At 37.3% G+C, this 27966-nt stretch overlaps 1 protein-coding gene across 1 annotated transcript; it reads right to left on the reverse strand.

Moving 5' to 3' along the window:
• Positions 1 to 48: 48 nt before the first annotated feature.
• adgrg2a (adhesion G protein-coupled receptor G2a) lies at positions 49 to 27945 on the reverse strand. The gene is made up of 39 exons (XM_089125908.1): positions 27732 to 27945; positions 24863 to 24963; positions 22016 to 22603; positions 20206 to 20259; positions 17377 to 17424; positions 16189 to 16258; positions 16024 to 16039; positions 14983 to 15409; positions 14727 to 14774; positions 14552 to 14619; positions 14353 to 14445; positions 14229 to 14266; positions 14003 to 14133; positions 13669 to 13786; positions 13519 to 13577; positions 13395 to 13439; positions 13232 to 13299; positions 13033 to 13070; positions 12598 to 12634; positions 12463 to 12497; positions 12259 to 12386; positions 12042 to 12156; positions 11236 to 11651; positions 9949 to 10764; positions 6062 to 9711; positions 4327 to 5590; positions 3575 to 3794; positions 3328 to 3484; positions 3081 to 3242; positions 2795 to 2917; positions 2658 to 2703; positions 2446 to 2552; positions 2131 to 2255; positions 1685 to 1956; positions 1502 to 1601; positions 1139 to 1422; positions 895 to 996; positions 666 to 803; positions 49 to 567 (listed from the first exon to the last, which is right to left on the reverse strand). The coding sequence occupies exons 2-39, from the start codon at positions 24960 to 24962 to the stop codon at positions 464 to 466; spliced, it is 10410 nt and encodes a 3469-aa protein (XP_088982034.1). The 5' UTR covers position 24963; positions 27732 to 27945; the 3' UTR covers positions 49 to 463.
• Positions 27946 to 27966: the final 21 nt, after the last annotated feature.

Below are 27966 nucleotides of genomic sequence, written 5' to 3' on the forward strand. Positions count from 1 at the left end.
AACACTGAGAATGACTATAAAATGTGAAGAGAAAAAAAATAAACAGCTAACTGGACCCACAGTGAAATTTTCAGTCTTTCTTCAACACATATAACAGATTGATACAGATTTTAAGACTGAATTTCAGGAAAAGAACTAGCATTTTTTTAAGTACTATTTAATGCACTGGCATAATCTGAGCTCAAATGATTATTATTATTTTGCAGAAGAGTTGTTTAATACTGGTCTCTGAAAATATATAGGACTTTAAAACCCTTGGCGCTGTAAAAGTGGGGCGTAATATAACGTTTCCGCACTTGGAGATATTTTTATCTTTACTGCATGTAACACTCATTCAGAGAAACTGATGACAGAAGACATTTCTAGATTCTCATCTTGGTATTATATTTTTCAGGCCTGCTAGAAACAGCTGTCAGACATGGAACCTATTTTCCAATTTGGGTTTATAAACCTCTTCCATAAACTACACAGATCTGAGTCGTGTACTGAGTTGACTGTTGATCTCATTGACGACCACATCATCATTCTCTTCCCCTGATATGATCTGACTGTCGTCTACTGGTGAGCCTGTAACATAAAGTTAAAGAGTTAAAAATATTCCTGACTTGTATAAAACACTTTTGTACATTTCTTGCCAGTTTTTTGCAGTAGTGAGCAGAACTGACCGATACCAAGGGATGGCACAGATTCATTGCTGCTCACTGAGCTTCGCGGTGCACTGTTGGTCCCTGAATTAGATGAAAGTGCCGTCAGAATCGAACTTTTCTTATTGGTTTTGATCTGTGTTGCTGTCCGACTCCACTCTGGAGAAGAAAAAGAGGTAAAACGAAGATGCCCTTAAAATAACTAGTTAGTGTAACATGCAGCAAGGTTTTAGTTTGGTAAAAGACATACCTGAATTTTCAGCCAATCGTAACCTGCCACAGCAGAGGTACATTCTCCACTGTTTACGGACATTTTCCTTCAGAGCGCAGTGGAAAACAAAAATAAAAAATCCTGAGAGAGAAAGAGAACAAGAAAAAACAAGACCCCTTTTTCATCAAGCGCTCAAGGTAGTTGCATTATTGCATTGAAAAAATATACTTCTAACTATATTATGTTGACTTCATTTAGAAAACAATTTAATATTGTTTCACACCCTGCAGGGAATTGAAGATGCAAAACAGGTACTGGAAGGCCAACTTGACTGGTCCCCAGGCGAAGAAGGCGAAGCCCCATGTGAGCCCCAGCAGGAAAGTGAGTCCCGCGATGCTACGAAGGTCCTGCAGGCTGCTGCGGTACTGATTGTTGTGGGGGTTTTGCCGCTTAATTCGTCTCAGATGGACCATCACCACCACAAACATGGCCAGGTTCAACACAAATATGATGCAGAAGTATGCCACAACGGCTACGTAGAATGCTATGTCATCCTTCAGCCAACAACTGGAAGAGACAAATATAGAAACATCAATTGCAAAGATAATGAAGACTGTGCCTTTTAAATTTTAAGTTGAATACTTACAAATCCTCCGTATTTCCGTCAGAAATGTTCCCATCGCTAATGAGGCCATAGAAACCTTTGGGTATCGCAATCACAATAATGACAACAACCAAAGGGAGTCCTGCAAAAACACATCACAGAATTAAATCATCTACAATCATCTACAGCCACAAACCACAAGGCCAATGTAGCAGCTGAACTCACCCCATCCTACCAGAGAAAACTTCAGCATGTATCTGGTCATGTAGTTGTTGAAGACTTTGACGATGGCCAAGTACATATGCAGAGCCTCCAGGCCCATCCAGGTGAAGGAGACCAACAGGAAGTAGTGCAGAAAGAATGCTGTAGAAACGCACAGGCCTACTGCATTTCTATACAAAGCTAACCATGGGTCCAACAAGAATACCAGGTTCAGGAACAGCAGGGCGAAACACAAATGAACCAAGATCTTCGAAGGAATGTCCCGGCGGATTTTGCTGGAATTAAAAGAAAGAATTTGGTAAATAAGAATTTGCTTCTTTTGGGAATGAGAGATGGAAGTACATTTTTGTCACATTTTATAAGATGCGTCATAGTGGTTTTTAAGGGACCAATTGTGATCTCATTTTAGGGCTTACAGTATATTCACTGAGAAGGAGGATATTACTCACTCAAACGCGAGGTAAGTGAGTAGAGTAATCGAGATAAAAATGGCGGACACCCCACATCCGATGAAAGTGATATAGGTAAGGATGAGGGCCTGTAGACGGTCAGGTTGGCCTTGACGGCTAATGTCCTTTGAAAACAAGATTAATGAAAGCATTATATGACAATCCCAGAGATGTGTAATGCATACCTAATACAAGGCTCAAAATATAACTTAGAACTCTCGATTTTATTATAATCATATTAATTTGAGCCATTATTAAAGTTCTGAAGAGAATGGATGTGGACATTTCTGGGAACAATCCCACACACTGACATACCAGCAGCACAGCAAAGCTGGTCAGGTGATCGCAGCTACAGACGGTTTCGTTCTCGGTACTGCTGTTCTTGACATAGCAGCCGTCGGGATTCCAGCCTCCTGAACCCCCTAGAACATCCAAAACACAACAAAGAAACAAAGAAATTAGACGGATCACATTTCATCAGGCCTAATAACAATTTCTCTGGAATTTTGCGAGGTGTGCAATCTCACCGTTTTTGTCAAAGTCCCAGAAAACACAGGAAGCTGTATAATTCCCCTGTGGGAGAGAAGTTAAGAGATAGATCATTCGGTTTTCATGATCTGGCAGAGATATTTGATGTACAGTTTATTTGTGAGCGCACACACACCGCAACGGGTTGCTTATTCCTCAGAGTAAACTCGACATCTTCCCTCAGGTTTTTGATTGACAGGTTAGCCAGACTAGAGCCCAGAATGTGGCTGTTCAGAATCTGTTGAGTCATGTTTTTATCCTGTCGATAAATGAAAATCCAAAGAATTAACTGAAGAAAAGTGGCAGAATGGTCAGGGTTGGGTGATTTTTATGGTGATTTTGTATCCTTTATGAAGCTTAAATGCATGTTAATTGAATAGAAAAGACGTTTATTATATGAAAATAAATCAACCCAGTTTTACCTGAAAAAAAGTGCTTTTCTGAAAGAAGGTGAACTGGACTCTGGAGGCTATCTTCTTTTGTTCTGGAGAGAGGTTCTCTGTCAGGGATGCAGGGAGTGTTATTTTGCCGAGTGAGGAGGAACTTTCTACTGCTCTGACTTGTCTTTGAAATCCTTTAGTGACCTGTATAACCAGACATTTTGAGTCACTGCACTTCCAAAAACATCCCAACTGTTGATGAATTTCTTTAGACTTCCGTTGTCATTACCTGTGGGTTCAAGGGATCTACGATTGAGAATGACGTTGCCCCAAAGTTGGTGCCATCAGCTTTGGTCACAGTCAAAGCGAGTGAATCAAATACAATGTTCTCAGTCTGCTCCCGAATCACAAGTTTTAGAGCCAAATTATCCACAGCTTTGATTAATCTACAAAACACAATATCATATTTACATCCGATATTTCAAGTTTGACAACATCAGACTGTTTTGAATGCTTGTGTTACACTTGTATCTCACCGATTAGAAGAGGCACCAAGAGTATCTGCAGAGCTGTTTAGAAAGTTATTGATGACGGACAGCACTGTTTGGCCCAGATCCAGACTAATATTCGGTGCAGAAAGAAGATTCTCTAGCTGGTTTACCAACTGATTCACCTCAGTTGAATTTAGAGATGCCACATTCTGTGTTTTATTCAGAAGATCGCTAGCCACTGAGTCTGGGCTTTTAGTTGTTGCTTCTGAAAAATGAACAAATCAAATGAGTTGTTGTTATGGATACACATAGTAGTGGCCTTAAAACAAATTTGGACACTTTTAGATGCTTAAATCACACTGCCTGCATTTCATTGCATTGGATACAAAATATCAAGTGTCATCTGCAAACTAAAGATGGCTAAAGCCTTTTTTGTTATAGTTAAAGTAAATGCTACTTGCGTAGATATTTCATAATGCAATAGGATCCAATGCTGTTTAGACCCCACTGATTTTCATTATATAAACAATAAAAAACACTGAGACACAAGACATATTTTAAATTAAAGTTATATTTTTTTGTGCTCCATAGAAGAAAAAAAAAATTATAATACAGGTTTGGAACAAGGTAAGTACGAGATGACTAAATTATTCATTTTTGGGTTAGCTATCCCGTTTAAGAGTGACCTAAGTGTCTCAGTACTTTTATGCTAATGTTATGTATGCATGAACCTAGAAGAAACACTTATATTTGGAATGTCAAGAAGCTATAGTTAGTTTTGGAATGTTGAGTCAAACCTGTAGTGGCCGCCATGGTAATGGAGGATGTTGTGGCCACAGCTGGAACTGGTCTTGTGGTGACTTCAGTTGTATTAGTTGAAGCAATAATTAGAGCTGTTGTTGTGGAAGTGGAGCTGTTCTGAGAAGAGCTTGGAAGTATGCCTAACGGAGGAGTTGTGGAGGGATCTGCACTGTTATTTGTAGTAATAAATGTAGTATTTGTTGTTAAGTTGTTTAGAATACTAATTGGATTAAATGTTGTAGTTGCATTACTGATTGTATTATCAGTCAATGCTTTTTCTGTTGTGCCATTTGACTTTGTTGTGTTAAGGAGACTAACTGTTGTGACAGACTCTGAAGTGGAGTCAGTTGGCCCTCTGGTAATATTTTCTGTTGTTGGAAAGGTTGTTGTATCTATCTGTGTTGTGTTTGTGATGTCAAATTGTGTTGTATTAACTGCAGGACTTGCTGTTGTGTTAAATTCTGATGTGTTATTGGAGGTATCTGTTGTATTGATGCTACGATTGACATCCGTCCCATTGAAGATGGTAACATTCACTGGAATATCTGTTGTGTTAAACAAGGTTGTGTTCATTGGAAAGGCTGTTGTATTTGATTGTGTTGTATTAAATATAGGGCTTGCTGTTGTGTTATTGGTGGTCTCGGTTGTGTTGATGCTACGGTTGATATCAGTCCCATTGAAGTTGGTAACATTCACTGGAATATCTGTTGTGTTAAACAAGGTTGTGTTCATTGGAAAGGCTGTTGTATTTGATTGTGTTATGTTAACTGTAGGGCTTGCTGTTGTGTTATATTCTGATGTGTTATTGGAGTTATCTGTTGTGTTGATGCTACGAGTCACATCCGTCCCATTGAAGATGGTAACATTCAGTGGAATGTATGTTGTGTTAAACAAGGTTGTGTTCATTGGAAAGGCTGTTGTATTTGATTGTGTTGTATTGAACAGGGGATCTGTAATGTTGGGATACGTTACATCAGGAAAAAAAGTTGAATTAAAAGTAGTGAAATTAAGTGTATTCATTGTAGTACTGACATGTGGTGTATATGTTGTGGTATCTGTTCCAGCATCTGTGGTGTCCATTGTAGAATTATTTAGAAGTTGTGTTCTGTCATATGGAATGGCGGTTGTATTGAATTCAGTTGTGCTGTCAAGAGGTTGAGTTGTGTTTGATTCATATGACTTAATTGGTGATTCTGTTGTATTTGCTAGGATTGTATTATTTGAGATTTCTGTAATTGTGCCGTTGTGTTGAGTTGTGTTTATTGGGGATGTTGTTGGATTTAAGTGTAATGTGGTTTGTGATGGTATTGTCAAGTTAATCAGTGGTGTATTTGGCGGAAAGGTTGTGTTGGTAAACTCTGCACCAGAGAATTGAGAACTACTTGTGTATGATTGCCTCTCATTTTCAGAAGTGACTGTTGTCGTGGCTGTTGTATAATTTAGTGCAGTTGAGTTGAATGGTATGACAGTTGTAATAAGTGTCATTCTTGTTGTATTAATTGGAGTGATGGATGAATTGAAAGTTGTTATGGTTTTATCAAGTGTTGTGACTGCAGTTGTATTAAATGATGTGACTGCTGTACTGACATGAGGGATTGTTGAATTGAGACTTGTGACAGGTGTTGTACCTGTTGTATTAATGTGTGTCGTTGTTATATTGAGTGGTGTGACTTTTATATAGACTGGTGAGGTTGTTATATTGAGTGTTGTTTTGATTGTTGAGGTTGTTAGATTGTGTTTTGTATCTATTGTTTGTAACAGTGAAGTTATATTGTGTGTTGTATCTGTTGTACTGACTGGTAAGGTTGCTATATTCTGTGTTGTATCTATTGTACTGACTGGTGAGGTTGTTATATTGTCTGTTGTCTCTGATGTACTGACTGGTGAGGTTGTTATATTGTCTGTTGTCTCTGATGTACTGACTGGTGAGGTTGTTAGATTGTGTGTTGTCTCTGTTGTACTGACCGGTGAGTTTGCTATATTGTGTGTTGAATCAGCTGTACTGACTGGTGAAGTTGTTATATTGTGTGTTGTATATGTTGTACTGACAGGTGAGGTTGTGGTTTCTGTTGTAGTTTCTATTGTGGTTTCTGTTGTTTTGACTGGTGAAGTTGTTATATATTGTGTTGTATCTGATGTACTGACAGGTGAGGTTGTTATTTTCTGTGTTGTATCTGTTGTACTGACTGGTGAAGCTGTTATATATTGTGTTGTATATGTTGTACTGACAGATGAGGTTGTTATTTTCTGTGTTGTATCTGATGTACTGACAGGTGAGGTTGTTAGATTGTGTGTTGTATATGTTGTACTGACAGGTGGGGTTGTGATTTCTGTTGTTTTGACTGGTGAAGTTGTTATATATTGTGTTGTATCTGATGTACTGACAGGTGGGGTTGTAGTTTCTGTTGTCGATTCTGTTGTTTTCACCGGTGAAGTTGTTATATATTGTGTTGTATCTGATGTACTGACAGGTGAGGTTGTGGTTTCTGTTATGGTTTCTGTTGTTTTGACTGGTGAAGTTGTTATATATTGTGTTGTATCTGTTGTACTGACCGGTGAGGTTGTTATATTTTGTGTTGTATATTTTGTACTGACCGGTGAGGTTGTTATATTGTGTGTTGTATCTGTTGTACTGACCAGGGAAGTTGGAATATTGGGTAGTGTACCTGCAATATTGAGTGGTGAGGATGTTATATTTTGTGTTGTATCTTTTCTACTGACCGGTGAGGTTGTAATTATGTGTGATGGATCTGTTGTACTGACCGGTGAGGTTGTAATTATGTGTGATGGATCTGTTGTACTGACTGGTGAGGTTGTAATTATGTGTGATGGGTCTGTTGTACTGACCGGTGAGGTTGTTATTATTTGTGATGGATCTGTTGTACTGACTGGTGAGGTTGTAATTATGTGTGATGGGTCTGTTGTACTGACCGGTGAGGTTGTAATTATGTGTGATGGTTCTGTTGTACTGACCGGTGAGGTTGTAATTATGTGTGATGGTTCTGTTGTACTGACCGGTGAGGTTGTAATTATGTGTGATGGATCTGTTGTACTGACTGGTGAGGTTGTAATTATGTGTGTTGTATCTGTTGTACTGACTGGTGAGGTTGTAATTATGTGTGATGGATCTGTTGTACTGACTGGTGAGGTTGTAATTATGTGTGATGGATCTGTTGTACTGACCGGTGAGGTTGTTATATTTTGTGTTGTATCTGTTGTACTGACCGGTGAGGTTGTAAATATGTGTGATGGATCTGTTGTACTGACTGGTGAGGTTGTTATATTTTGTGTTGTATCTGTTGTACTGACCGGTGAGGTTGTAATTATGTGTGATGGAATTGTTGTACTGACCGGTGAGGTTGTAATTATGTGTGATGGATCTGTTGTACTGACCGGTGAGGTTGTTATATTTTGTGTTGTATCTGTTGTACTGACCGGTGAGGTTGTAATTATGTGTGATGGAATTGTTGTACTGACCGGTGAGGTTGTAATTATGTGTGATGGATCTGTTGTACTGACCGGTGAGGTTGTAATTATGTGTGATGGATCTGTTGTACTGACCGGTGAGGTTGTAATTATGTGTGATGGATCTGTTGTACTGACCGATGAGGTTGTAATTATGTGTGATGGATCTGTTGTACTGACTGGTGAGGTTGTTATATTTTGTGTTGTATCTTTTCTACTGACCGGTGAGGTTGTAATTATGTGTGATGGATCTATTATGTGTGATGGATCTGTTGTACTGACCGGTGAGGTTGTTATTATTTGTGATGGATCTGTTGTACTGACTGGTGAGGTTGTTATATTTTGTGTTGTATCTTTTCTACTGACCGGTGAGGTTGTAATTATGTGTGATGGATCTATTATGTGTGATGGATCTGTTGTACTGACCGGTGAGGTTGTAATTATGTGTGATGGATCTGTTGTACTGACCGGTGAGGTTGTAATTATGTGTGATGGATCTGTTGTACTGACCGGTGAGGTTGTAATTATGTGTGATGGTTCTGTTGTACTGACCGGTGAGGTTGTAATTATGTGTGATGGATCTGTTGTACTGACCGGTGAGGTTGTAATTATGTGTGATGGATCTGTTGTACTGACCGGTGAGGTTGTAATTATGTGTGATGGATCTGTTGTACTGACCGGTGAGGTTGTAATTATGTGTGATGGATCTGTTGTACTGACCGGTGAGGTTGTAATTATGTGTGATGGATCTGTTGTACTGACCGGTGAGGTTGTTATTATTTGTGATGGATCTGTTGTACTGACCGGTGAGGTTGTTATTATTTGTGATGGATCTGTTGTACTGACTGGTGAGGTTGTTATATTTTGTGTTGTATCTGTTTTACTGACCGGTGAGGTTGTAATTATGTGTGATGGATCTGTTGTACTGACCGGTGAGGTTGTAATTATGTGTGATGGATCTGTTGTACTGACCGGTGAGGTTGTAATTATGTGTGATGGATCTGTTGTACTGACCGGTGAGGTTGTTATTATTTGTGATGGATCTGTTGTACTGACCAGTGAGGTTGTTATTATTTGTGATGGATCTGTTGTACTGACTGGTGAGGTTGTTATATTTTGTGTTGTATCTGTTTTACTGACCGGTGAGGTTGTAATTATGTGTGATGGATCTGTTGTACTGACCGGTGAGGTTGTTATTATTTGTGATGGATCTGTTGTACTGACTGGTGAGGTTGTTATATTTTGTGCTGTATCTGTTCTACTGACCGGTGAGGTTGTAATTATGTGTGATGGTTCTGTTGTACTGACCGGTGAGGTTGTAATTATGTGCGATGGATCTGTTGTACTGACTGGTGAGGATGTAATTATGTGTGATGGATCTGTTGTACTGACTGGTGAGGATGTTATATTTTGTGTTGTATCTTTTCTACTGACCGGTGAGGTTGTTATATTTTGTGTTGTATCTGTTTTACTGACCGGTGAGGTTGTAACTATGTGTGATGGATCTGTTGTACTGACCGGTGAGGTTGTAATTATGTGTGATGGTTCTGTTGTACTGACCGGTGAGGTTGTAATTATGTGTGATGGGTCTGTTGTACTGACCGGTGAGGTTGTAATTATGTGTGATGGATCTGTTGTACTGACCGGTGAGGTTGTAATTATGTGTGATGGATCTGTTGTACTGACCGGTGAGGTTGTAATTATGTGTGATGGATCTGTTGTACTGACCGGTGAGGTTGTAATTATGTGTGATGGATCTGTTGTACTGACTGGTGAGGTTGTAATTATGTGTGATGGATCTGTTGTACTGACCGGTGAGGTTGTAATTATGTGTGATGGATCTGTTGTACTGACCGGTGAGGTTGTTATTATTTGTGATGGATCTGTTGTACTGACTGGTGAGGTTGTAATTATGTGTGATGGATCTGTTGTACTGACCGGTGAGGTTGTTATATTTTGTGTTGTATCTGTTCTACTGACCGGTGAGGTTGTAATTATGTGTGATGGATCTATTATGTGTGATGGTTCTGTTGTACTGACCGGTGAGGTTGTAATTATGTGTGATGGTTCTGTTGTACTGACCGGTGAGGTTGTAATTATGTGTGATGGTTCTGTTGTACTGACCAGTGAGGTTGTAATTATGTGTGATGGATCTGTTGTACTGACTGGTGAGGTTGTAATTATGTGTGATGGATCTGTTGTACTGACCGGTGAGGTTGTAATTATGTGTGATGGATCTGTTGTACTGACTGGTGAGGTTGTTATATTTTGTGTTGTATCTGTTCTACTGACCGGTGAGGTTGTAATTATGTGTGATGGATCTGTTGTACTGACCGGTGAGGTTGTAATTATGTGTGATGGATCTGTTCTACTGACCGGTGAGGTTGTAATTATGTGTGATGGATCTGTTGTACTGACCGGTGAGGTTGTAATTATGTGTGATGGTTCTGTTGTACTGACCGGTGAGGTTGTAATTATGTGTGATGGATCTGTTGTACTGACCGGTGAGGTTGTAATTATGTGTGATGGTTCTGTTGTACTGACCGGTGAGGTTGTAATTATGTGTGATGGATCTGTTGTACTGACTGGTGAGGTTGTTATATTTTGTGTTGTATCTTTTCTACTGACCGGTGAGGTTGTAATTATGTGTGATGGATCTATTATGTGTGATGGATCTGTTGTACTGACCGGTGAGGTTGTAATTATGTGTGATGGATCTGTTGTACTGACCGGTGAGGTTGTAATTATGTGTGATGGATCTGTTGTACTGACCGGTGAGGTTGTAATTATGTGTGATGGTTCTGTTGTACTGACCGGTGAGGTTGTAATTATGTGTGATGGATCTGTTGTACTGACCGGTGAGGTTGTAATTATGTGTGATGGATCTGTTGTACTGACCGGTGAGGTTGTAATTATGTGTGATGGATCTGTTGTACTGACCGGTGAGGTTGTAATTATGTGTGATGGATCTGTTGTACTGACCGGTGAGGTTGTAATTATGTGTGATGGATCTGTTGTACTGACCGGTGAGGTTGTAATTATGTGTGATGGTTCTGTTGTACTGACCGGTGAGGTTGTAATTATGTGTGATGGTTCTGTTGTACTGACCGGTGAGGTTGTAATTATGTGTGATGGTTCTGTTGTACTGACCGGTGAGGTTGTAATTATGTGTGATGGTTCTGTTGTACTGACCGGTGAGGTTGTAATTATGTGTGATGGATCTGTTGTACTGACCGGTGAGGTTGTTATTATTTGTGATGGATCTGTTGTACTGACCGGTGAGGTTATAATTATGTGTGATGGATCTGTTGTACTGACCGGTGAGGTTGTAATTATGTGTGTTGTATCTGTTGTACTGGCCTGTGACGTTGTAATTATGTGTGTTGTATCTGTTGTACTGGCCTGTAACGTTGTAATATATTCTGTCATATCTGTTCTACTGACCGGTGAGGTTGTTATATCAAGTGTAGTATCTGTTGTACTGACCGATGAGGTTGTTATATTGTTTGGTGTACCTGCTGTATTGACTGTTTGGGTTGTTTTATCAAGTGTTGGAATGAGTGGCAGGCTTTTCGTATCATGGGAAATAGTGTTTGTTTGAGTGGCTGTACTATTGATGGATGTAGTAGATATTAGGACTTCAGGTGTATCAGAAGTGTTCATGATATTTCTGGATGGTGTGACTGCAGGGTGGGTTTGGGTGATCAGTGACCAGTCTGTAGTTACTGATGCTACAGTCTGTAGTACACTGCTCTTAGAGCTTGTTCTAGGAGGGACAAGTTGAGTTGTGTTGGATATAGAAGGTGAGATCCCACAGCTCTCATTTAAAAGAACAGCAAACGTCTGACCCTGTGCACTGGAAAACAGAGCAGGATTGGAAAGTTTGTTTGGAAAGAGCTTTTGTTAGTAATGGGACAATATTCTTGTCAAACAAAAAATCCTAACCATTAAATACTGCTAAAATAAGATCGAAATGATAGGGTGATATTTTCAATTCACAAATCTAAGACCAACAAGGATTTGGATCTAGACACACCTACAGTATTAGTGAAATCATGTGAAATCAAGCTATGTTCACACTGCCAACAATTCTTTCTTTTTTATTAATCTGCATAATTCTGTTTGTAATGTGCTTTGAATGTTTAAGCATAACATTTGGTTTAAATTGAAATTTAGTTTTACAGTGTGATTATAGCCCATTAGACATAAGTAAATAATTAAAATCTGGACTGAATACAAGATTTACCATCTCAAATGATTTTTGATGTCCTCATTCTGGCTTGCACTGAGATTTACAGCGACCCATGTAAATGTTGAGTTCAAAGGAATGGTTTCTGAATCAGTGGGCAAACGACATATGGCTATACAGTAGAGAGATAGAAAACAAAAATGTATTTTTAGTGTTTACACCACTTGGATAAGCTGTGAATGTGAAATACCAGTACATACAGTTCAACACTCACCTATTCTACTTAGAGGTCCATCGACTCTAATGTTGGTACTGTCCTTCATAAGAACGGCAATAGCAGTACTAACAGTACACACATCCAGCTGTTTTGACAGCTGCAGAGTCAACATACATGTGTAGAGCCTAAGGAATAATAGATGTGTTAATCTGACATAAATGCATGCTGAGTCAAACACACACACATGATAGTACGAATTACCTTGTTCCTTCTCCAAAACATTCCAAGTGTATTCCCTGTAAAGCATCAAACATAGCCTTTCAGAGCAGATACAGAAAATATGAAGTGATGTAACAAGATTATTTAGCTAAAGATGGGAAACAAATGAATAATTACCTCGTACAACTTGGATACTTCAGAGTTACACAGAGACCTATGAACATGGATCATCAACAAACAAAAAATTAATTATATTCACCAACATACAGTATAATCATTGACTTCCTCTATTAGTGTTGCATGATCCTCCAAAAATCATTTTAATATTATGCTGATTTGGTGCTCAAGAAACATTTCTCATTTATCAATGTTGAAAACAGATGAGCTCCGTAATATTTTTGAGGAAACCACAATACATGCATACATTTTTTTCATGATTCTTTATTGAATAGAAAGATCAACAGAATTATTATTATTACGTGATTATTTTGAAATATAAATCTTTTGTAATATTATGAACGTCTTTACTGTCACATTTGACCAATTTAATGTATACCTGTACACACACACACACACATATGTGTTATTTGGAAATTGCAGACATACCCTTGCATTATGGGTTTGTTGCAGGGAGTTCTCAACTCTTCAACCTATTAGATGGAACAAGAGAACTAATAAGACAATATCTATATTGTCACTTACTGAGGTAAGCCACAGCTGTACCTTGAAAATCTTAACTAGATAGCAATGTTTTTAAACTTTCTATAGCCATTTTACCAGTTCACTAAAACCTTTTATCTGAGACACTCACCATGTTCTGTACGTAGGTGAAATTAACATCTGGGCTTGTAATATTTAGGCGAACGGCATAATATGTCTCTAAAAGAGAGGTAGAGGAGAGAGCTTGGAGTCTGATTGGTCAACAACACGTACTTGAACATACTCGTATATAGATTAATTGTTGTTTCACTCACCGTTGTTGTTAGAGACGTGACACTCACAATGTTGTTGGTTATTAACTAAAAAGACCAAAATTTCAACTGTGAACATCATACTGGTATTAGTCAGAAAATGATGACAAAGAGTTATAACACTCACCACTGCAGGATTGATTAGAAACCAAGTCTTTAGGAACAAAGCCATTCTCCGTATAAGAGCTAATGCAAGAAAGAGGGAACTTTAGGAAATGAATATTGCAATCTCAATGTAAACATATCATATCGTCAGCATATCAGTAGCATATCGTACCATGTGACATTTACAGGTCCCTGGTTCTTGCAGATACCATCGTAAGACATTGGAGATGTGCAGTGCACAAAACCATCTCCAGGGGGCGTAATATGGTTATCTGGGCAAAGGCCTTTTCCTATGAACACAAGCCATTTTGTGAGATTTTAAAAAATGATCAATTAATCATGCATTATCTTTTAATCTGCTGGTTTTGGTTGTCATATGGACCACTTCTACGATTCTTTTTGTAATTTTGAATCCTAACAGATCCATAACAGAATTCTATATTCTATATAGAAGTCCCCATTTATGTCTATATTTTGATATATATGATATATTTTGTTTTACTCACCCACTCTTTCTACATCTCCCAGAAGCTGGATCTGGATTGATTGGTCGATAGTCCCGTTTTCCACCCGCTTGTGGAGGATGCATGTATTCACAGGCTGGCTCAGCTGTAAAAGCACTGTGCAGTTTGTCCACCTGTAAGAACGGGGGCAGTAGTTACTTGTTACTTAATGTTGAAATACAATGATATCGTGTTTTTTGTGTAGCTTAGAGATTTGGGATTGACTTACTGGATGTTCTGCTTCTCTTTACATCTAACCTCAGCAGTCTATATTAATGAAAAATACATTTTATAATGATGCATTGTTGGACAACATCAAAGTTCAGGCTTTGAATACAAATAATAATACTTACCACAAAGACTATCTCATTTTGACATGATGTAGGATTGATTTCTGTTGTTGAAACTCCAGCAGAGCAGATGCTCATGTTAAAACGATCTGAAAACTGATTATAATGGGGGAAGCATCACACAAATGTACAAATGAAATGTTTTAATAACTTTTATTATTATTTCTATGAAAGTGTTATTAATTATAAAAACGGTTCATACCCAAATTTGAATATCTCCTTCAGTCATATTAGAGCCATGTACCTCCACAAGCATCCAGTAGTATGATGCTGTGACGTAAGAAGAGAGATATTTTTACACAATCTCAGAAAATCACCACATTGAATCTTAATTATGTCTTCAGAGAACAAAATAGGCTTTGTCTAAACATTCTTACATTCATTAGCGCAGTATTGGGAAAAGTTACACTGTACCACCAATGGCTCTGAAACAAATGGAAAGGCACATCGAAGCATTGAAACATTAAGATTAATTTTATAATGTATAAATTATGTAATATGTGGCAGAATGAGAGAATGAAGGTAGGGAATTTAATTTAATATCCTGTAATTATCACCGAAATAGAAGCCATCTATCTTTTTCCAAAAAAGAAGAAAAAAAAGACAATCAGAACGCAGTGATAATAGCTGTACCTGTTAATAATGCATTTGACGTCGTTGGTCGTAGAACTGCAGTCTGATTGGTTCCTTGAGTCATGACAGTTGGTTCAGTGGGAGAGCTTGCTGTCGTGCGATTGGCTGTTGTTTCAGACAAGCCACTGACTGGATGGCTAATGTGATTGCTTGAAAGTGTCTGGGCAGATATTGACGTGCTCTGGGTCGTTTGAGCGGTTACGTAAGACATAGGTGAGGCCGGTGTTGAAGGCAATGTGTTTAATCTAACAGTATTTGACATTGAAGTTGTGTTATTAAGAGCTGATCCATTAGGAGCTTGAGTGGCGGGTGTAACAGCTGTGTTTGATGTAGTAGTTGATGTGAGAGGAATTTGTATTGGTATAGATATTGTAGCGAGATCTGCAGGATTCAATGGGCTTCTGCCCTGAGAGGTTGAAGCAGAGAGGTCAGGTCCTGTGGGAAAAAAATAAAAATGAATTTGTTTTGAGTTAGAGGAATGTTCATAGGTAATGTAGCGGAAGGGAAGTACCAACTTTTTGGTATTTTTTTGTAAATAATTCATAATTTAGTAGGAATGTCTTTTGGGGGAACTAATTTAGCTCCTACTTCAGAGTAGGGTCTAACCCAGCACAGTATAGGAACTTCCAGTGACGTATGCCATACGAAACCCTTAGACAGTGTAAACAGACAATTTACATATACTGTACTTAGTTTATACAGTATCTACACATTGCGACCAGGAAATTGGCCATAGGGGAAAATGTAGTTTCTGGTGGACTGGCTGGTAGCTGGTTCCTATTGTTCCTATAGTATACTATCCGGTGCGAAAGCCCCTGTAGTACTACAGATTATGCATAAAATGTAGAACATTGTGATTTGAAATCTGACAAGTCTAATCATCTTGAAATGTATAAATGTAACAAATCTGAGTTTTGTTTGACTGTAGTACTTTAACCGGAATGAATTCATGCACATTACTGTAGATTAAAAAACATGTGAAATCCCTCTCAGAGAAAATCCATTTCTAGATGCATACCCTTTTTGCATTATTGGTACAATCTGTGAACTAGTCAACCTCACTAATCTTGTTGGATGAATATTCAACCATCCTGACCCATGCAACACCAAAACAACTCAAAGTAAATGTCTCACTGACTGAAGGAGCTTTGGCACTCGGATGCACACCCCAGCTTTTGATAATTAGCAGCATCCTCGTCTGTTTACTGACCTTGGGTTGTGTTTGTCTGTGCACTGGTAGGCCTATATATTGAAGTCAAAACTGAGTAGAGCGGACCTTAGAGGGAGGAAGAGACAAACTGTCATTTAACTCAGAAGCAAACAAATTCTATGTAAATCTAAAATGCAAATATACACAAAGTAGTAAGTAAGTACAATGTTATATATAAACTCTGGGGGTCAACAATAATTTGAATAATTAAGACTTTTTATTGTTTTTTTGAAACAGTTATATTCTGCTCAAGGCTGAATTTATTGGATCAAATATACAGTAAAGCATTAATATTGTGACATATTACTACATAAACAGCTGTTTTCTATTTTAATATATTATAAAATGTATTTATGTATTTATTATTATGTATTTATTCCAGTGATGGCAAAGCAGAATTTTCAGCATCATTACTTCAGTCTTTAGTTTCACATCATCCTTCATTAATCAATATGCTGATTTGATGATCAATTATTATTGGTTCACAATTATTAACAATGGTTCTTAGTATCAATGTTGAAAAGAGTTTCTGCTGCTTAATATTTGTGTGTAAAACATTGTAATAATAATCAATAAGCAAATCAATATTACAATATTACTGATTGAATGTATTTTTCATCAAATGAATGCAGCGTTGGTGAGTATAATTTCTTTTTTATTTTTTAGTAAAAAGTATTTTATGCAACAACAACAACAAAAAGTTGGTATTATTCCATTATAAAGTAATTATTCCAAACTTTTGACATCCAGTGTATATAACTCTTAAAATATTAATAATTGAAAAAATAATGTATTATATAGACCCCCCCAGCACCGGCACACACACACAAACACACACACAAATATGTATGTGTGTGTGTGTATTATGATTAATCAGATACATACACATTAAAAAATGCTGGGTTGTTTTAACCCAACTCTGGGTCAAATATGGACTAACCCAGCCATTGGGTTAAATTTTTACATTACATTTTTAACCCAACATTTCGGGTTTGTCCATATTTGACCCAAAATTGGGTTAAAACAACCCAGCATTTTTTAGAGTGTAGGTCTATGTATGGCTTAATTGGATTGTATTTTTTGATAGTATTGATATGAATGATGTGTATATAATGTAATGTACATGGCCATGTTTAATTCCCAGGCCTCTATTGCTGTTGGTGAAGCAAACATGGAACACTTACTTTGAGAAGCTAAAGCAAGCTCTCGGCCAGTGGCTTCACTTTGGAATGCTGTAAGTGGAAATATATATATAATTATATATAATTTATATATATAATTTAACCTTGAAACCTTAAAATCCAGAATTGGTTCAAGGGGTTATCAAAAGCACCAATGCATTTAATTCACTAGTGAAAAAAGAGATTCTGATTCTGAATCACAAAATGTGAAATTGTGATTCTTTTCAGACGGTTACACACACACACACACAAAAAAAAAACATACCCAACCCGCCCACTGTTCAAAACATTAGTTGGCGTCATGCATGCCTAGAACATGCATGTCTATTTAGTGCAGCATTCCAATGAGATCGAGGACAAAGGAAGAGCTGCCTTTGCAGAGCAGTGGAAATGATATATGACGTTAAAGTGAAGCACCGTCATACATTCAGAAGTATTGATTCCAGGAAACTATCCTAATTACGTAAAACTATCAGTTGAATGATGCCTTCTAAATCTAAATATACAATACAGGTTTGGTTAATAACTTTCTGTTTAGAGATTGTTTTTATAAATATTTCCCTGCCATTCAGATATTTAAGTGCCCTGTCTAGATTATCCAAGCTGTTTTCTAAAAGATGGAAAAGTATGACGAATTACTGTTAAGCTCCAAAATAGGACAAAAAAAGCACCTTTAAGGTAGTTCCCTTTGACACGTGTACTATATTCCAGGGGCCATATTCACAAAGAATATTAAGGCTAAAAGTAGCTCCTAACTGGCGAATTTAGGAGCAACTCCTAAAAATAATCGGCGTGTCACTCCTAAATTTAGGACTCTTCATTTTTTTCACGAGAGTAATTCACGAAGCATTTTAGCCCTAGGAAGTCGAGAGGAATCCTGACTCACTAAGACCTATTCACGAAGGATTGTAGCGCATAGCACCGCCTCTCGCAGTCGTCCGGGGTCCGCGACATAATGCGGACTGCTTTATGTTGCATTGATCGGAAACAAATCCTCTCCCATGTCTCACGCTTAGTTTTGCTTGATATCCCAGTGCAGAATTTCCTTTTTATTATGTTTTTATATATATAGCAACATTTTTATTATGTTTTTATATATGAAGAGTTCAGATGCAAAAGCCTCTAAGTGCCATTTGAAATTTTCTTCTAGAATGATCATTTTTATCAAGCTTGTATATTTAAGTTCAGTGATTTCACTTAAATGGCAATGATAATTACCTATTAATTGTTATTTAAGTGAAATTACTGAACTTAAATATACAAGTTTGATAAAAATCATCATTAAAGAAGAAAATTTCAAATGGCATTTAGAGGCTTTTGCATCTGAACTCTTCATATATAGCAACATTTCCTTGTTTTAAGTAGTCTATGTAGGTAGGCTGGTCAATTAACCAAGCAAGTGTTAATGCAAGTGTCGTTTTTTCATTATTAGGCAACGGAAAATATTCATGACAGTTATAACTGCCAACTACATGACAGTTTAACTTAATTTTATGTCAAGTTTTCATGACAAAGACACTGACAGGTTATGATGTTATGGTTTATGTCATGACAAAGACATCTTAAACAATGTCAAATTTGCATTCAGAATGTCATTATAGAACGAAAGACACTTAATGACAGTTGTCATAAACATGCTACTTCATATTCAAGACGTATGTCATTTCTATGAAGGTGTCTTGTCAGTATTATCCACACCCCTTCAAGTAAAGTGTTACCTAAAATTCTTTGTGAATACGGCTCCAGATCTTATAAAGCTTTATAAATTCAGTGCAGAACATTCAGATGTTCAGTGTTGTAAGTGGTCATAAGTTTGGTACATTGTGAGAATCTTTTTTTGTGTTCCATGGCAATAATCAAACGTGCTCTAATAAACTGTCCTCTCTCTTATATTCTTCTTTATAGTGAGTTGGTTTGTTCCAACAGTGAAGGTTTTTAAACCATTCCTGTAGACTCCAGCAGTACTGCACATTTGGATGTATCTCTTATTTAAAACGGCTGAACTAGTAGTGTACTCTATGACCAATAATTTTCCATAATGTGGATGGGTGGGAAGGCCCAAAACCCCTGGGCCCGTTTTCATTAAGATTCTAAGAATCCTCTCAGAAAACTCTTAATTTAGCGTAAAAATTTTACGAGCGATTCGGGTCTGATCTGAGAGCAACTCTGAGTAAGGAGAAGACAAAAACGTTCATCTTTGTGAGGAGACAGGGTTGACCCCGTTGCTATGTCTGACTGTGATTTGTTGGTTCTCCAACAAGGAAAAAAAGAGCAATTTTAAGTATAGAGAAAACATGGAATAAAAAAAGAGAAAGCCGAGAAAGCCCAACTGGCCAAAGAACCGTGTTTACTGTTAGTCCATTAGTGGATGAACACTAGGCCATCATTAAAGTATCATTTACTTATCATCATTTGCCAAATATCTTAATGTAGTGATTACTTGCATTTCTGGCGTTATGGCATTCCTGCGCTGTGTCGGAGATATTTGCGTGTCTCTAATAAGATCAATAAGATTTTATGTAATATGTGCAGTATCTGTTGAGTTTTAGAGGCCCTGATACACTTCAAGCTAAATCATATAACGATTTGCTGTGATGTAAATTAGGCCAAAATCAAGTTCTTTTGGAGTTTGGAGTTGACGTCCACGAATAAAAGCGTGAGCATAAACTGGAGAGCTGCTTTATAGTAGAAGTTGTAATTCTAATTGAAATTTGCAATGTTTTGTCTTAGAAAATAGGCAACTTTAAATTATAAATAGCTTATAGCTTGGGAAGTAATTTTCAAACTACAATAGTACTCATTGAATTGAATTCACACTTGCACTGCACTTACTGATGGATGGGGATGTATTTCCAACTCCACGTTTCATACGTAGATGCCCTAGGCCTAGAAGATGAAATATAGAAATAGAATTTGCATGCACAAATTACAGAAAGACAAGAGCGAGTGAGTGTCGTTACTACTGTCTTTCTTGTACCCTGCATCAAAATCTGATCCGATCATTTAAATCAAGACATCCAAGGTTTTCAATCTAACATTGGCATCTGGATGTGTTTTGAAATGTTTCAAATATCCTGTAGGATATTTGAAATTGATTTAACATCATAATTTCCTGTGGAGGAGAAAAGGCCTGTGTATTACATGGTGAGCTCAATCACTTCTAACACAGAGAATCCAGATTTGATCTGATGTATATCGGATTTTATTGATTTTTTATTTTTTTTTAAGTTGACCAAAGGCAAGTATAAATTCTTTATTCCAGTGATACTTCTTGAGAAATTGTTTACTGCAGTTATAAAAAAAAACAATAAAAAGAAGGCAGTTATCAAATGAATAATGGATACCTTCTGATGCAGGGAACAGGCAAGGCTTGTGATTCATCTGTTGGAAAATCCATTCTTAAGCCAGTAACTGTGTTTCAGAACATGATAACTGGTTTCTAGCTGGTTCAAGATGGTCATTAAGCTAGTCGTTAGGTGGTCTAAATTGGTCATTAACTGGTCCAAGATGGAAATAAGCTGGGCTTGCTCATCCATTGCTGGTTCTCTTTAGCTGATCCTATTGTTATTGGGGATGTTCAAGATTAGTCGACTAAACGATACTGCTGCTGCTGGTCGCCATTGGAAATACTACTCGTTTTTAGCACATTTATGTTATGTTTTATATTATCTACACATTTATTTGTGGAAATCTGGTTTTAATATTGAGTTTGTAATTATTGGTCATGTATTGCCGATTAATTCAGTTGATTTTAATATGTCTATATAGACTAATTGAACAACAGTCAATATAGTCATATTGTCAAAATACAGTCAATATAATTGTTGACATTATACAGTATGATCTATTTTTCAGCGGCATTCAGTAAGGAATTTGACTGTTTGATTAATAGATAAAGTAGCCAATTTGAAATGAATCATGTTGTTTGACAATTATCTTGTGGTTTCTAGGACTAGTTGACCAGACGGTTACAAAATTTTAGTTTAAACATTATAGAAATTAGTTGTGGTGCACATCCCTGGATGTTAGGCAGTCCAAAGTAGTAATTAAATAGTCCAAGCTAGTCATTAGGTACTTGGTTATAGGGTGTTCATAGCTAGTTATTCTTCAAGTTTATCAGACCAAGCTGGTATAGATCATCATGGACCAGCAACAAACTGGTTTCCAGCTTTTCAAGCTTTTTTTTTGGAACATTGCTAATCAACCAGCTAATCACCACTTTAGACCAGTTAGAAACCAGCTTCAGTACCATGTTCTAAAATACAACTACTGGATTTTTTTAGATCATTATTATATCTACAAATAATACATGCATGAAAGTGAGTTTTCTTTAGTAGTTAAAGTAGTGAAATCATCATGCAACATCAAAGCATCATGCATATAGTGTATATGACACTACACAACCAAACATGTCCCAACTAATCCACATGCTCGTTACAAGCTTTAAATAGTTTTAAAGATACACTCACAAAAAAAAAACATACAGTGCATTATTTTACATCAGAGAGAGAATGTGCTTCAGGCTGTTTACAGTTTGCCAAGTTGATCTGACGTGGGCAAATTATCACTGCTATTTTAAACCCGCCTCTACTATCCTTTACCGGTTAAACAGGCTCCCCTCTTGTCAATCCCATGTACTCACCACATTGAAGCGTGTAATCTTGGACTCTGGCCTGGGCTCGTGTGAAGCCCCAATTTCGCGAGTCCCAGCCAATCACAGTCCCATCCTCACATATCCTGTGCTCTCCTACATCGTCCCATATGCGGAAAAGATAGAGCTCCACTGTAGCCATTGTTGCCTTAGGTGAGGCCTCATTGGGTTGGCAACCCAGCAGAATACGTCCAGAAGGGGGAATTGCTCGGGCAATGGCGGTCCGCTGATATACTTCTGAGCTCCCACCTATTGTCAGGCTGAAGCTTTTCTTAGGGGCGTCCCACCGTAGACATATGTGGTGCCAGCGACGAGCGGTCAGCTGGACAGTGAACTGGTGGCGTACGCCCAACAGCCAGGCGTACAGGTTGTTTTCATCACCTTGCAGGGCCAGTTCGTAGCGGGCTGCGCGGGCCGAGACATAGCTAAAAGCAGTCCACCCGCCTGGGGAAAGGACCTTCACGTCCACGCATACAGTCGTTTGAAAGAGCACGGGTATTTGACCCTGCCCTTGGAAAGTCCAGTGGTCATCACATGCTTGCAGGACAGCCTTAGCATCTGACATGAAGAAGCCATTTACTTGGGAGAGAGAGAGAGAGAGAGAGAGAGAAACAGGTCAATAAGTAAACAGGTTGATGTATTTAATACAATAAATCCTAAATTTTAGCCTACCTAATGTTAAATATAAATAAAATAAAACGTTTATCTGAGTCACTAATTTTTTTTGGTAACACTTTACAATAAGGTTCATTACTTTTCAATCATTTGCAGTTTTCAGTATACATGATGCATCTTCTAATCAGATTCACAACATATTGACTGACGCTGGCCGATATTATCAGTTATTTTATTCAAAATATAAATAATCATTTACATCAGAAAGTAACAATGTCCATTAAATAAAATTTAGATTTACAACCTATTTTATTCAAATAAATGCAGCTGAGGATAATAGAGTTCTTGATGATATCAAATGAAAAAAACATTAAAAAGACTTCTTTTGAATAAAGGTGGAGACATATTTACTATTGTTCTGATGTTCATAGGCAAAAGCCAGTCCTATAAATAGGCAATAGACAAAGGACCTTTTTTGACTGCAAAAATTTCGCCGGAATTTTGCAAATGCGACTGCACCTTACCATGCACTACAAATTGTTCACATTAAGACCTGGATCATGTAAGAAAATAAATGGGGTAAAACAAGGTTATTTTTTAAGAGAAGAATGACATTAGTCAAAGGCTATATGGCACATTTATTTAACCTGTTAAGAGACTGCTGCAAATTTATAAAGACAATGTAACCTTTAGTCTTTTCAAGACACTGAAAATATTCTACTCTGTTAAATCTTCACAAAACTTGCACACCTTCACATTAACTTTGAACTATAAATCCATCAGACCTGTCCAATTTACTCATTACTTCCCCATGAGGCCTGTCAGTTCCACAATGCTTGCGTTTGGTGATTTGAAAAGAAAACAACCAGTTAAAACAGGCTGGCCCGGATTTGGCCTGAAAGGAACAAGCTCCACTGTGTCCTATCAGTAACACTGACAGTCATATGTGTGAGTATGCGTGTGTGCATACCATGAATATTCTTTAAAGGTCAGACTCAGAGTATATGACTATGTCAAAATAATACTAGCTGTAGCTGACAACTCGAAATGAGAATTTACTGGATATTTAATTATAATAGATAACCTAGATCTAAATTCTGTTCTATAGGTCACATCTAAATTGTTTGTCTACTGTAAACTTTTTGTAAATCCTTATTTTCAGTGTTATTTCATCTACAAAAAAAAAAAAAAAAAAAAAAAAAACGGATTGTACTTAAAACTCTCACATTTTTGTTTTGATGTGAATATGTTGTCTAACCTGTCCAGTTTTAGGTAATGTGTCTTAGGTAAAAATACTGACGCTACTAAAGCCTAGTTTACAGTACATGATTTTAAAACGTCGGGCTGAACTGTGCGCTTCATACTACATGACTTGCTCTCTGTGAAATCAGGAGTGTTCAAGTTGTTCAAGTTTGATTGATCCGCAACAATCAAGCGATAAAACGAACCGAAAACGACGCGAAACAGCACGCGCGCCAATACCCATCAAAGAAGGTGACGAACACAACACGAGAATGGACGTCAGAAAAAAAACTAGTGCTGCAAACTGTTTGAGCGATGATTTGCTCTGAGAAAAAAACGCAATCTTACATACAGCTCCTTTAACTATGTATGTCGTATATGTTTTTACTATGTGGTGTGTAATTTGGTTGTAGAGCCAGTGTCAAAGATGAATTTCTGTTCGGTAGGTCTGAACAGAAAATAAAGTTAATCAATCAATAATTTGAAAACCAATTAGGCCCTTTTTGCCCTCTGCTCTATGTTGTGTTGGTGGATTCTCATAATATGATTAAAATACGCTGCCCCCTAAAAATGTTGCGAGTTTGTCTGCATTGATTGAATCTACAACACAGCTGACTCAGTACTTCCCGTTCACAGTTTACAGCCTCCTTCCATTCATATTAATCGCTTTACAGCTTGAAGCAGTTTTATAGACCTTTATGGGAGTGCAGGCAAGCAATTAGGCAAATGCTGCCTTGGAAGGATATTTGGACTTGATGCTCAGCCAAATTTTAGACTCTCTATCTCTGTACTTTGCTCATGTATAAATACGGAAACAATACAAACAGATTAGTATCTGTTAACATCACCTGTTGAGATATAATCTTTATATCACCTTTTTCCATTTGGTCTCCATAAAAAATTGCATTTTTGACTTTCGTAGACTCACAAGTTTTCTAACAAATAAAGATTGGTAAAATTACAGTAGCTATATGTACTGACCTTGAGGCAGGAGTTGAACCCAAAGACAGAGAAGCCAGATAAAGTGATGTGCAGACTTCTTGTATCGTCCACTCAGGTGCTTGTTGTGCTTGTAAAGCATCCTTCAAAGAAAAACAAAGAAATGCTTTTGTTCAAAGAAAGAAATGAAAAAGTGTATTCATCTCACACAATAACAGGGTGTAACTGAGTGAAGCTTATTACTGCTCATCCAGAGTGTCAGTGGACACTGAAATGAAAATGACACTGTTGTTAAACCTGCATGTCCTCTGATTCTCAATCAAAAGTCTTTTATCAAAATAATAACAATTTATATAAGAGTTTGGCATTTTATTTAGTTGAATATCCTGTTTCACAGACCAATGATTTTCACATACAGTACGTTCAATGATTTGACCGTCGTTGTGACATGTTTTGACATTTAATGCTTTGTTTTTAACTTTTACAAGTTTCTAGTAATGTATATTCTATAAAACCTGACAGTTTTTGTGTTTGTATTTGTTCTATATTCTATATTATTCTCCATGAAAAAACAATGTTGGCTGTATCTTATGCAGTAGGTAAGTAGGTGTACTCATACCCTGTCCAAAATGGTACTTCGGCTAGAAGTTCGCAAATGTCTTTGGTGATTCACATCTCTATAAAAGGGGATAAAAGTCCAACTTGATTATAGAAAAGACAGGAAACAGTAAATGTCTGCGGCTGGTTTACAGTAATAAGACTGACTGAGATACTGAGAGTGATTGAATGGCTGTGTGGGGATGTTTGAATAAGACTGATGAAATGCTCCTGGTTTACTGTCTGGACAGAACAGACAGACATTACTATCTGTGTGCGTGAGGCAGTAATTCTGTCTAATGCAAAGTGGCAGTCAACTTGCAACAGTCCCTTTCATCAAATCTGTCTGACTGCTTATTCATTCAGCTACTCACACAATCTCTCTTTTTCATGTCCTCTATCTTCATTTTTTCACTTTCTAAACATTAGCATTATAGTTAGTTTAGTTTCCAATTTTCAGGTCTAATACCGATTATGCATTATTATGCTTTATAATGTTGTACTTAGACATGGCCACTAGTACTACATTTGAATAGCCTTGATTAAACATCTTTTTTGCCAACATAATGTTATGGCATATACCAGCAGTGACTAAGCAGCAAAACCAATGATTTTGGCTATGTTTCGACACAAACGGTGAATTCGTTGAACATGTTGTGATACAATTCTACGTAGAAATCAGCTTAAAAAGACAGAGGTAAAGAGGCTGTACCGTGTGCTCATTTGGTAAGCAAGCTTGCATCCAGTAATTGTGATAACATCACAACCTGAGCTCAATTAAAAAACGCATTTCTCAACATGAAAACAATAAACAGCTCAAGTGTTCCCACTCCAATTAGAATCTCGGGATGTATTAAAGGGCCACAGATGAGGTAGTTTGCAGTGGAACAATGAAACTGAACAACAAAGAAGAGAGTTGATCAAAATTCAAGTTATATAAATTCTTTATATACTAATCTTTTTTTTTTTTTACACAAATATGTGGTGTGGAATTTTGCAAAATGTATTCTATTCATTGGTGTACATGAGTATCAGGATTTAGAGTTGTTAAAGTGTTAATGTTTGCTGATTTGTGATGGCCGCAGACACTAAATTGCAAGCTTTAAAGCAGGCTTTTCTTCAGAAAAACCTGAAAATATCAAGTAATTGTAAAATAGTGCTTCACAGGTCTGGAGAAGTCATTTGTCTGGATAATATACAATCTTATGTTATTGACATGAGCTTCCTTGGAACTCACATGGATATGTCATGGAAATGGAATGGAAAGGGGAAATGATGCTGTTTTGACTGTGAAAAATGTTTGGTTATTGCAAAGCTCTATATGAAAAGCAATGCAAAAGAGTAATTTTGAAAACCACAGTATTCATGCATCATGTGTCATTATTATGGATCAGAGAAAGACATTAAACCAACAGGTTTAGACATTCTTTTATAGTTTAAAATCTAGGAGTCTGTTGGCCAAGGAAGTCAAATGAAATGTATTGTTATTTTTGGAATGTAAGCAGGTTGGACTGGATTTAAACATGCCGATAATCTCCAGATATGTAGGCCTATTTGTTTCATCAAAGGCAATGGATAGAAAATCTGGCCCAGACTTTTGATAATTTCCTGCCAATCTGGGGGGTGCAGAGGGTCAATATAAATATGACATCAAATTCCATTCATAGCTGAAAGAATAGTCTATAGATTGCTTCACACCTGTCCATACCTCAGACAACCCCACACATCACATCTATCCATCTATCGTCTAAAATATCTGTCTGTCCAAAACAAAACCGTATTGAGGTTGAACTGTATGGCTATAACTTAATATAAACTCACTCAGTAATGTCTAAAAGTTGTCCAATGTCTCTTTACCTGACCCAAAGTGACCCTCCATCTCTGACTGCACCATCAACTAGCATATTCATTGACCATTTGTGATGTATAAGGGAAACTATATCTTAATAATCTGACCATTTTCAAATTTCATTTAATTTCCAATAGTAGAATTGGACAACTGAACTATTCAATCATTTACTGTAGTCTCCCAAATAATATGAGTTTATAGAGGGTAGTAAATATAAATGTACAAAAAAGCTAAAGATTGTTTAAAATAATTTCAGCCTACTGAGCAGAACCAGTAGGGTACATCACTGAACCTGTCAATCAATCAATACTTTACTTCAGACTTTGTTTTACTTTTTTTGTGCTTAATTTATGAAATAGCATCTCTATTTCATCTGCAAATCTATCTATTAAATAAATTATTTTTTTTATTGCCTGATTTGTGTTCGAAAGCTGACAGGATTTGCTCATGAAGTCTCGCGCTCACCTGGTATTGTCACGCGTGATTCGCCTCGAGACATCCTAAATTCGCGGCACCTTTCCCGCTCTAACACCATCCAACCCGCTCCGCGTGAATCAAATCCCACTGTTGGTCGACGTGGGCTTCTGTTGTCGAGAATTATCTCGAACAGGTAACAAAAAAACAAAACAAAACAAAGCAACGCAGTTTCAAGTGAAGAGAAAGTTAAAAAGACAGCTTCTGTAGTTGAACAAAAGTGGTG

Source organism: Pimephales promelas, chromosome 22 (assembly GCF_988280905.1).
Source record: "Pimephales promelas chromosome 22, fPimPro1.hap1.1, whole genome shotgun sequence".
Lineage (NCBI taxonomy): Eukaryota > Metazoa > Chordata > Actinopteri > Cypriniformes > Leuciscidae > Pimephales > Pimephales promelas.